This window comes from Camelina sativa, chromosome 20 (assembly GCF_000633955.1).
Source record: "Camelina sativa cultivar DH55 chromosome 20, Cs, whole genome shotgun sequence".
NCBI classification, from domain to species: domain Eukaryota; kingdom Viridiplantae; phylum Streptophyta; class Magnoliopsida; order Brassicales; family Brassicaceae; genus Camelina; species Camelina sativa.
The window spans coordinates 15,139,952-15,151,947 of NC_025704.1; the positions used below are offsets into that span (position 1 = coordinate 15,139,952).

An 11,996-nucleotide genomic window follows, 5' to 3' on the forward strand; every position below is an offset into this window, starting at 1 on the left:
TATGATCAAAATAAATAAATTATATATTTAATGGTCCTTAAACTTTTAACACTTTTATTATTTTATATGATGCAATGTATTTATTTTAATAAATGTGATATTTAAATAATATTTATGAATGTTAAAAATTTAAATAATATCATAATTTTATGAAAGTTTCACAAATACTAAAATAAATGGGTTAGTTTGGAACTTTTATAAGTAAAAAGTATTAATAATAAAATAAAAAAGGAATTTCTGTGGAATATTCCTTTTTAGAGGAAAAAATAGAGGTATTCATTGAAGCAAAAGTTACCTCTATTATAGAGTTCTTAATAGAAATAAAAATAGGGAAAACTATTGGAAATGGTCTAAATATAAAAGATAAAAGGCACTTGAAAGATCATGAACCCGAACCCAAATGTTAAATTCAAACCCGAATCCATTTAATAAACCCGAACTGAACCGGAAATCAAAATTCGAGGACATTTTATTTCGTTAAAGCAAAGGTTTAAAGAAAGGGATTTGATTTACAAAACCCTATCGCTCTCTTCTTCGTCTCTTCTCCCTCAAAAACTCTCGCCGCCGTGAAAACCCAAATTTATCGACGGAACCATGTCTACCGGAGAAGAAGCTCACACAGCGATGGCAGAGAGAGGTTCTAGAAAGAGAAGAGTCGGCGTAAAGAAAGGTACTAAAGCGGCGAGGAACAAAAAGTTAAAATCGAAACCTTCTTCTTCCGATAGGTTTAAAGTCACAATGAAGAATCAAAAGATTTTTCAGAAGAGAGCACGAGACTACAATTCCGATGAAGAAGACGAAGACGAAGAAGAGAAGCAACCAGAAGTAACAATTCGTGAGCAGATCTTCACTGATGCGAACATGGGACCAAATTACGATGTGATTGAAGAAGATGATGGTTCGGATAAAGATGAGCATTCGGATGGTGAAGATCATGGAGAGATTGAATCTGGAGTTACCAAGTTTGCTACTGATGGTTGTAATGCTTTTAAAGTCGCTTTTAAAGCTATTATGAAGAAGACTAAAGGAGAAGATGATACATTGGTGAGATTTTTATTAACTTGATTCTTTGGAAACTTAAAAGTTTGATTTTGGGGGAAAAGTGTTGATTAGTGTGTTGTTGTTGTGTGTAAACAGGGTCCAGTTTTATCAGCACATAAGCATCTTATAGCAGAGAAGCTAGCTGAAGAAGATGCTGAAAAGAAAGCTAAAGGTCAAGCTAAAAAGGCTAAACATGTGGTATGAGTTTTGTTTTTTTGTTTTTGTATTCACTGTGTTCTTGTGTGTGTCCTGCTTTTGATGATGATAACACTTGCTTCTTCTTCTTTTGAAGATTGCTGAGAAAGGACATGTTAAACCTGGTAGCTATTTGGATTCCCATGAGAAGATTCTTATTGGTGTTGCCACTAAAGGAGGTATTGTTGCTTTAGTTAACTCTCTCTTTTTGATTACAATGGTGTTTGGCTTTTGATACTGATTCAAGTCTTCATCTTCATGAACTCCTGGAATCACAGTGGTCAAACTTTTCAATGCTGTAAGTTTGTTTCTATGTCTTTCTTTGGGTTATTAAGTATTCTCCGGAGTGATTCCTCTGATTTGAAACTTCATGTTTTTCAAATAGGTAAACAAGGCTCAACATGCTCAGAAGGGTTTGAATCCTTCAAGGTCAAAAGACGCTAAAGGTAGGCTTAGATTTTGGCATGAATAATATTTTTGTATCCACTGTCTTGTTGTTGTCTTCTAAATCTGTTTTTTTTTTTGTTATATTGGAACATCCATCAGTGTTGAAGAAGCGAAGAAAAGAAGCATTCTTCTCTGAGTTAGGAAAAACAAAAACAGACACTAAGGTTTGGCAGTCTCCATACCTCTTACTCTCTCTCCCCCCTATGATTTTCTCTCGAGTGTTTAATCCTTCACTTTTGGATGAATGTATGAGCTAGTTAGTACTGTCATTTCATTAGTGAGGGCTGTTATTTATAAATTAGAAGTATACTTGGTTAATTACTAGTGGCAACTTTTAGTGTTTATAAAGCTTTCACATTTGGATGAATGTATAAGCAAGTTAGTATTCTGTTTTCATCTGGCTCATAAGTGAAAATTACTGAACGAATCACCTTCATGAATGATAGCTGTTAGTTACAAATCAAAAGTAACCTTGGTTGGATGGTGCAGGGTCAAACACCGTCAAATGATGATGACGCTCCTGCTTGGGCTCCTCTACGTGATAATTACATGTTAGCTAATCCAAAGCTGAAGGACTGGGACAAGAAACAGGTATCTTTCCATTCTTATCCACAAAAGTGGAACCACCTGGCTTGCATGCTGATATATACTCTAATCTGAAACTTGAAATTGAATTGTCTGCAGGAAACAAGCGAGGGAGATGATTTTGCCGGTTTGTCAGGAGATGAAAGTTATGAAGACTGAAGATCTTAAACTAGTGGTTACAGTACGAGCAAACATTAATTTTGATTTTGTATCATGCAGCTTTTGTCTGATCAATATGAATGAATTCAGTATTTTTGATAGTGCAATAGTGGAACCTGAAATCAAGGTAATGTAATATCAAAAGGTTGATTCTTGTTTTTAAGCTTTAAGAAAATACACTACTTGTTTAGTATCAATGATACCGTAAATATAGAACATGGGCCTCAATGATACTATATATAATCTTCTACATAATTCATACTTAACGACATTAAAAAATATACATTCGATGTTTTGTCTTGGCTACACAAATTACAACAGAACAAAATTTAAGGATCATGAACCTCAATCTGTAGAAGAGTTTCACTGTCAGGTCCTGCTGAAGCAGCCAAATGACACAAGATAACAAACTTATGCAAAAAGAGGCAGAAGCAAGAATGAAGCTTTTTCCCGGCTGAAAGCTCGTGTTCCTAAACAACCAATAATGGCCTTTAGACCAGATCCCCCGCTGTAAAGGCTTCATTCTATAACAGCCAATTAGTTACATCTGTTTGGCTGATATCTATGCTCGGTGATTCTTCATTGTTTCGGTTTTTATGGTATCTTCAATAGCTTCTTGCTGGGCTCATCGGGTCATAATCATAAGCTTCACCCGACTTGACAAACCGTCCCTTCACACGCCGTCTTACATCAGCCCTTTCTTTCCTAGAGACGTATCTCACTCGCTTGTCAAACCTAGTGATATAACATATGTACAGCATTAACAATCATAACCTTCACTGATGAATGATGAATTAAATTCCTTTTCCATGTGGTTTTGTACTTACTTGCGAGCCTTCTTTTTTTCCTTGTAACGCATAACAGCATTGTTACGTGTTGTTGCATGTGAGGAAGCAATGATGTCCTGTGATGTTGGAGGGCACCATGGTTGTGGCTCGTTTGAAAGTTGCTTCATTGATGATGCACCACAATCTTGGAAATCTCCAGCGTTACTTTCACCAGTGACACCAGAGAAGGAGATATTCGAATGAGCTGGCTTTGATGAATAGCAAATTATTGGCTCAGTTCTACAAGTCATGAACGAATCATCTGCAGATGCATTATTACTTATGGCTGGCTGCTGCATTGCGTTTCCTTCGATTGAGCCCTGAATTAAGAAAAACACAGGAGAGCATAAGGATCACAGGAAAAAAATCATCCTGAACTCTTTGGTCTCAGATAGAAGAAGATTGAAAGAACCTCAGGAGCTTCATCTTTGTCAAAAAGACTTCCGATTCCACCGTGTTCAAAGAGATATCTTGATGAGTTGAAGGCTGCACCAAAGAGTTCTTCATAGTTCTCAAGAGCCATGTCGACTTCATCCATAATAAGATTACCATTGAAGTCATCTTCACATACTCCAAGCTCCTACAACCAGTAGACAATAATAAGAAACATGTAGACGCCAGTTGCGTTCAAACTTGTACCACAATATGAAGATAATCATGTTAAAAGTACCTTAGCCAATGAAGTATTTTCTGGAACACTAGAGCGATCCATACCTTGTGCAGCCGAACTGGTTCCAGACTGATCTACACTGACATTTTGGACACCTGATTTGTCTCCAGGGCCTTCATCTATAGTCATCAAACCCATTCCTTGTTCACATGCAGATTCTCCAGCAGAAGACATATTCAAATCCAAGCAGAAAGACCATATGGAGGAAAGTTCGGCACTCGAAGGGCAACCAGAATAACAATTGATGGTTTGCCTTTTATGATGTGAAGTAGTAGTACAACTTGTTCCATCATGGCCTACCCAATCACAGTTTTGACATAGAGAAACCCTCTCATCGCTACACCTAACAGATGCTGGCTGTGCATTACACCTCTCACATATCAAAGTCCGCGAATGACGTTTCGATAACGCGTTAGCAGAATGAACATTACGGTCACAGGAAAGACACAAACACGCTGCATCAGACCGACAATACACCATTGATCTTTGTTCACCACAGAAATCACACATATAACCCATCTTTTAAACTGAACCAATCTCAATGTTTGTGGCTCAACCGTCACACTGAACTGAAGAAAGCAAGCTCCTTTCACTAATCAAGAATCAAACCCTTTTGGTTAGTCCCTTCTATATCATACATAATCTTGCCACAATACATTATATAACTAACAAAAGATGGGAACTTGGTATAAAAAAAGCAAGTCCAGAAGTAGATAAAGATCCAATCTTTTGAACATTTATTTATAGAAGATTGTAAATTTCTATGTAGACATTGCTAGAAACCAAAACCAATCAAACAAGAGATCAGAGGAACCAATTAAAATCACAGAAAGACTTCAAAATATCAGATCAACAAGTACCAATCAGAGCAGGAAACTTAGAAAATTCTAGATTTCTTGTTACCAATCAGAGCAGTGAAAGAAGATCCAATTCAAGATCAGCCAAAAGAATAGAGGATCAAAGCAACCCTCACTCAAATAAGGGTTTAAATAAACAATCAAGACTCACGTAGGAGAGAGATCTTCTGAAGCAGAAACAAAACAAAGATTCTGAAAAGGAAGACACTTTGAGAAGAGAAGGCAATGATTCCACAACTTCTTCTGTAGCTGCGTCTGCGTGTGAAGAAGAAGGGTAAAAAGAAGAAATGTGTATAGATGGATAGACAATGGGTGGGTCGTGTCCGCAAAGGGACATGTAAGCAAGGAAAGAGGCATGTGACATAAGCTGATAATTCTAGAAACATTTGGGTGAAAAGTATAAAAAGTGCAAAACACTGAGGATCCCCACAGATATTTTTAGGAATATTAACGCCACTCGCTTTACGTGTAGAGAAACAGAGTTTTGTACTCGCGATATGAAATGCACAAGTGGATTTTTATCGCTTCTTGATTCTCAAAAGTGTCTATTTTTATATGCTTTAAGCCCAATCACAACGTAGCCTTTGCTTTGACCTTTGCAAAAACCAAAATATCTTGTCTCTTTTATTTATTTGTTTATTTTAACAGGCACATGAATGAGTGAAAGAACAAAATATCTTGCCTAAAAGAGGAGATATTTTTTAGTTTTTAGGTGTAAAGAAAAGAGAAGACCAAAAATAATATCTGGCAAATAAGAAAGAAACGTCTACACAAAAAGATATTTGTTGAATCTGTAACACTGACACGAAGGTCGGTGTCCACTCTCACCTATATATTTTTTTATTAATTTGACAAGTAAAAGTTGAAAACTTTTCGTTTGAAAATTTGTACACTAGACAGTCACTCATGCTAGTGTAAAATGTTTTTAATATTTTTGTTTTTCATTTTTATTATTTTATTTATTTTACAAGCATTTTAATTAGGTAAATTATCCATTGAAATTTTCCATATGACATATATATATATATATATATATATGCAATTAACAATAGGCGGTTCCTGATCTCAATTGTAAAGATATATTGGTGTGGTTAATGGTTATAAGAATCAAGAAAGATGATCAAGAAGCAATAGGTAAACCTAATACAATCGAAAGTACATACACAAATGCAGTGAACGTTGCAGTGAACAAGTCCGACACAAATATATGTTGAGACACAGAAGCAGTGATCAAGCTGGAGCATGTTTAACCAGCTACAGACACAGACGCAATGATTCCTCAGATAGAGAATCAGAGAATTTACCACAGCCAAGATAGCTCAATGTGAAGTCATATGGAATGAAGTGACATGCTGAACCTTGAAGTCTTATTGTGAAGATCCAAGAAGTGAGAACTCAGCCAAGTCATCCATTAGCAGCTGAGTAAATCTGAAAGTGAAACAGAGCAGAAAAAAGGTATTAGCTGCATCATAAAAAATAGCAGAAGTGTGTTTAGCACTTGAGTAAACTTGAAGTGCAACAGAGATGGAAACAGAGCAGACAACTTGTAGTGGCTGTGTAGTAACAGAGCTGGAAACAAGAGATGAATCGTGAAGAGGTTTTGCAGAGCAACAGAGCGAAAAGCTTCAAGTTGCAGCAAACAGTGAATCGGCTGTGTCAGAGAGCATGCTTGTGTTAGGTGCGATAGGAACAAAAGCATGAGTCAAGTTGACAAAAAGAGAAACAAACTTTTACACCCAAAAGACAATAGAAAGAAGCTTGTGGAAACTAGGGTTTGTGGAGAACTCTAAGAGGTATAAAAGGAAGAAGTGGCAACAAGAAGAAGGTTACACACCTTAGACCTAAAATTGAGAGAAGCACACATGTTGTCTGTGGTGTCGTCCCACCAACAAGATAGAGAATCTGTTGGTGGTTTTTGTAGAGGTTCACACTCGTCGGAAAAGACAAAGAGTGGTGGTTCCTTAAGTTTATGTAGATAAGAGTGGTAGGCACAAGTGTGTGCTAGATACCATTGGCAAATGTGACTTTTGCATTCTTATTCTAGTGAATGATTCTGGACTTGGTCCCGGGGATGTAGGTTATCCGAACCCCCTTAACAAATCTCTTGTGTCGTCTCTTCTCTATACTCTTCTCTCTATGTTAAGCATCGCACATACATAAATGCCATACAAGTCTATAGATCTAGTACACATCTCATTATTTCAATTGGTATCAGAGCGGAAAACCGACCTGAGTCTGTAGTCTCTAACAGGTTAGATCCTAGATGCGCTGCTAGAAGAGAAAGGAAGGAAGATGATGATGACGAAAGTGATGTCAAACTCGCCTGAGTTTTCAGTTATGTTCATCAGAATTCTCGGAAATGTCTACAAGAAATTTCTTGCTGTTGAGAAATTAAGAGGATGAAGAAAAGAGAGTTTTGACTTTGGCTAGAGTGATCTATAAGAGATGAGGAAGAAGCAGTTCTTTTAATCTATGGTCTGCTTAGATTATATTACCACGTTGCTGAAATGGGAAGTTTAAGCTGGTTTAAAGGAGCGGATTAAAAGGGAGTTTGTTAAGCAGATATGGGTTTCTGAAGATCTGGGGTTCCTGATGAACTGGGTTTTCTGAACATTTGAGTTTTTCTGAAGCTTGAAGAGAGAGAGAGAGAGTTGATCTCTAGATCCAAAAAGTTGAAGCTAAGAGGAAACATGTATGTTTGTCCCATGTTAGAAGAAAAGCAAAAGTTCCATGAGCAAAAGTTATTATTAAAATAATATCAAGTGGACAAGCATGCGTGACCAGCTGGCTTCTTAAGAAAGAAAAAATGATGGAACAAAGTCAACAGAACAACAGGTCTCTGGACAAAGAAATCCATGTTGGAAAAAGTGTCTCTGTTTCTGAGTCTCATGGTGCTAAGGGTCAATTGGGTGATTTATTATGTCTGTGTCACTCATTCGTCATGAGAGCAATCTCAACAAGTAGGTGACATAAATCTGTATAAAGATTGCTTTCTGAGAGAAGACAATGGTGTACCGGTGCTGGCCGGAGTAGCTCATACAGGATGTTCTCTAACATTCTTTTCTGTTTTGTTCAACGAATTTGGTCTTCTAATTTGAGTGGGTTTGAATTGTGTTTGTGAAGAAAACACGTTCCTCTCCTAATTAAGCTTGAAGGTCTAGAAAGAAAGAGAACTCAGAGCTTATTCAATATGGCTATAAGATCAGAAGTTTGGAGTGGCTATTGAGCTTGGTTTTTAGATTTGAAAGATGCTCTGAAACACTGAAAGTGAGATCTTTTAGTTGATGTTAAGAGTGCAGTCTGGTTATTGGTGGTCTTTCAGGTTCAGACTTTAACTTTGAAAGTTGTTCTGGAAACGTTACTCCAAGATATTTCCAATGATATATAAATCTCTTTCTAGTTCCTTGTTGTTTGATGGGAATCTGCTCTGAAAGTTGGCTGATCACATGTTGTATCCTTCTGGATATGTTTTGGGGATATGGTCATAACTTCCAAACCGTAGACCCAAATCATGATCTACTTTCACCTGTGGCTCTGTATCTCTGATATTGATCTTGCCACCAAGTTGCAGAAGTTTCTGGGTTGATTTGCTGCTTCGTTTGTGTCGTGGATCAAGAATGGTGAAGAAGGTTTTATGAAAGATATATCAAGGTCTTTGAAGTCTGCAAACAGACAAGTCTAAGTCTATGTTGATTGTGTGGTTCCTATGGAACAGTTCTTTGTTGAACACATAATCAACATGGGAGATAAAAACAAACTCATAATGATAAAAGAAGAAGATAAGAAGAAGATATGAAGAAGTTATGAGTTTGATGTAGTTGCAGTTTCATGAAGCTGGTTTCTTGTCTGACTTTGTCTCTACGTTTGACTTCGCTGTAGACACCGGATTGTGCAGTGAAAGAAGTTTTGGAATCTTGAAAGCAAGATCTTTCCAATGATATAAAGATCTCCTTCTGATTCTGTATCATTTGATGGGAAACTGTTCCCAAAGTTAGCTGTTCGCAGGTTTATAGCATTTTGGATATGTGATAACAAGATTTTCACCTAGGGTATCAATTCCCTATTCAGTTGTAGTACAAAGAGTTATCAATCCAAATGGTTGTTATGCTAGCAGATAAGATATGACCAGAGTCAAGCAGTCAAGTCAAGCAATAATTGGGGTTTAATCTAACAATCCTAAAATAAGCTAAAGTAAATAAAAAGGCAAGAACCACACGACCTAAGCACTCGATGCAAGCATTCGAGTAAAGGATCGGGTGGAGTGAGCGGATCAAGAAGTCAAGGATGGACAGCTCGAAGGTATACACGAAGCTGGTGATCGAGTACCAGTTCGGGTAAGTGGTCGAGTTCTAGAATAAAGTTAAACAATCAAGATAAGAAAGCTCCTATGGATGGGGTAATCTACTCATAAGTGTTCCTGACCAATATGGGATGTCCTACATGCCTCAAGCAAATATTCCCTAGACAATGAATCTCTTAAATCTTGCTAAAACACTCTCGTGATAGAAAAAATCAACCTTGGTCACTCCCCTACTCAACTCTCGTTGGAGAAACATGACCATGCAGGCATAACAAACCGATTCATTATTGTCAATAAACTCCTTACACATCTAATCTCTTAGGCTAACTGAGTAAATCTCTAGCATGGATTGATTCAAGCATTTCAACAACATATCTCGATGACAAAACACCCTAGATCTAGTTTCAACCTCTCGGTCTAAAAATAACATTAAGAACACCAATCTAGAAAGGAATTTATATAACATAAACAATCAAGCTAAGACATCATAACCGATCAAGAACACATATTTGTCTATCCCATCCCTAGAAACTTTATTTCACTACTCAGATCTCATAGTGGAAAGCATAAAAACACAAATAAAAAAAAATTGCATTGTATTGAAAATAGAATAAAAGTAAAAGAGTACATAATCAAAAACTAGAAAGAGTTGCAAAAAGAAATAAAAATGAATCCTAACAAAGTGGAAAAAGTGTTTGAATCGCTCAGTCTCTCTCTCAGAAGCTCTCGCTCTCTATTCCGAGTGTCTGCGGCGTGCTAGAGCGAGAGGAAGAAGAGGGGGGGGGGGGGGTTTATATATGGAAACCCTTTTAACCTAGCTGCCCAGTCCTGCCTGAGGGTCTGCTCGAGGCGGTGCTCGAGGATATGGTCGGGTTGTTCCTCGGGTAGGTCTTCGGGTTGTTCTTCCTGCTCTTGGATCCTCTTTGATCGGGTTGAGGTTCAGATTGTTCTTCTTGCACAATAGCTCCTTCGGGTACATGTTCGGGTTTCACCTTGTTTTTCTTAATTTTAGGCTCTAAAGCACATGTTTTCATCTGAAATGCACAAATGCAAGCATGCAGCACCCTAAATGGCCTAAATGCAAATTCCTACAGTTAATGACCTAAAAATGCTAAGGTTATGGTATATATAATGCAAAATATGGACAAAAAAAGGTGTCTTAAACATGTAAATTAGAGAGTTATCATACCCCCAAACTTAAATCTTGCTAGTCCTCTAGCAAGGAAGTAGGAGGATGAGGTTTAAAAATGGGGACTCATAACTTTTTTGTGCTAAGCGAAGGATTCAAGCTACAGTCCTTAAAGATAGTTTAATGGTGCTAAGATCAATCAACATACTTACAAATATTTTTATATGCTTATCACCATGCATCGATCTAGTTTATCCTCCAACTATCAGTAAAGACTTGCAATTCCAAAGAATATCTCTTTCACATTCATTAAAGTGTTTGGCGAATTCTTGCAAATGGGAAGTGAATCAAGCTCAATAGGTTTCAAGGGTAAGACTTTTTTGGTAAGTGGGTTTCAAACAATATCTTTGGGTGGCTTACTCTCAAAAGAATGAATGCTAGAAAATTGTGAAAACTATCTAAGATTGAGAACAATTAGGGCATACAAAGCTTAACTTTTGATAATCTACAATTTTCTCATTCACTTTCTTTATGTCCAACACCCTAGAGTAAAACTACACACAACCTTGATTTTAACTCTTTGTTTTTTTTACAATCCCTAAGGTTTAAACTTTAAACATCTAGCTCCTTTTTTTACATTTATTTTTCTTTTTCTTTATTTGCTAAACTCCTAATATTATTTTTTTTGTCTTTTTCTAGGAGACTATAGCAAGATCTTTTTTTTTTGTTTTTTACTTAGAGACTTAGAGCTAATTAAACTGAACCTTAGAAACTTTCTTCTTTAATTTCTCTTTTATTTCTCAACCCAACCCAAAATAAACATGCTAACCACATATCTTTCAAAACCAGTTCTATTAGCTAGTCCAAATGATTCTAAACTTAGCTAAAACAAGAGCTAGTTCTTTGTCGTTCTCAATACTCTCAAGGTTTCACAACCTATAGCACAATGAAAAGGCCTCACTCAACAATTCACAACAAGGCTTGAAAGAAAGGTTTGGGTTCAAGGGTAGGGAAAAACAAATCGGGTTAAACGAAAAGATTGGCAAAAATGGAGTGTTAGCCCGAGTTTAGAGTTACCATGAGCAAGCATTCAAATTCCATAAGCAAGATAATTTAAGTTCAGGTTAAGTCCAATAATATAGAGATGATACAATGTTCAAGCAAGTTTTAGACAAGTGGAGGAAGCTTTCAAAAGACAAAAGGTTTTATACAAAGATTTTTCATTTTTTTCCAAAGATTGATCTAGCAACAATGAACTGTGATTAAGGGCTATAACTTCAATCCTAAGGTTTGACTTTAAACAAGGTGGTTTTAATCATTGTCCCCTAAAATGCATATGCAACAATCCTATATGAAGGAATCTAGACTCAATCCTAATATGTAAATGCAACTACATGAACACTCTTTTTTTTTTATATTTCAATTTTTTTGGGGGTTTTAATGCAAATAGATACAGACTCAACTGAATAAAACTAGCATGCCAAAATTTGAAATAAGAAAATAAAACACAATGTTATATACTGATGTTCATATATTTTATCTTGTTTTCCCTTAGTTTATTCATATCTTTTGCATCTTTTGCTAGCCATTTTCATCATTATTGTGTAGCTTTAGCACTAATCATGCATTAGGGTTTAGTTGCATTGCATTTGCATCTTTTCATGCATAAACAGGTGATTTTGGAGCTCAAGGAGCATGGAAGCAATGGAGAAGAGATGTGAAGCAATCTTGAGGAGGAAACAAGGGAGTTAAGGCTGAAGAACCAAGGTCCAGAGTCCAACTCGAC

The 11,996-nt window shown here is 36.6% G+C and overlaps 2 protein-coding genes across 4 annotated transcripts; one reads left to right on the forward strand and one right to left on the reverse strand.

Moving 5' to 3' along the window:
• LOC104770873 (RRP15-like protein) lies at positions 491 to 2,534 on the forward strand. The gene is made up of 8 exons (XM_010495336.2): positions 491 to 1,044; positions 1,138 to 1,239; positions 1,334 to 1,415; positions 1,515 to 1,534; positions 1,622 to 1,682; positions 1,783 to 1,847; positions 2,173 to 2,274; positions 2,368 to 2,534. Exons 1-8 carry the CDS (start codon positions 595 to 597, stop codon positions 2,425 to 2,427), a joined length of 942 nt encoding a protein of 313 aa, XP_010493638.1. The 5' UTR covers positions 491 to 594; the 3' UTR covers positions 2,428 to 2,534.
• On the reverse strand, positions 2,664 to 5,167 carry LOC104770874 (zinc finger protein CONSTANS-LIKE 10). Of its 3 annotated transcripts, none has more exons than XM_010495338.2 (5): positions 4,828 to 5,167; positions 3,925 to 4,516; positions 3,667 to 3,834; positions 3,255 to 3,574; positions 3,033 to 3,162 (listed from the first exon to the last, which is right to left on the reverse strand). In XM_010495338.2, the coding sequence occupies exons 2-5, from the start codon at positions 4,441 to 4,443 to the stop codon at positions 3,033 to 3,035; spliced, it is 1,137 nt and encodes a 378-aa protein (XP_010493640.1). In that variant the 5' UTR covers positions 4,444 to 4,516; positions 4,828 to 5,167. The 3 variants fall into 3 exon arrangements, with proteins under 3 accessions (XP_019097594.1, XP_010493640.1, XP_010493639.1); XM_010495337.2 differs by having other exon boundaries at positions 4,933 to 5,161; XM_019242049.1 differs by lacking the exon at positions 4,828 to 5,167 and having other exon boundaries at positions 2,664 to 3,162; positions 3,925 to 4,443.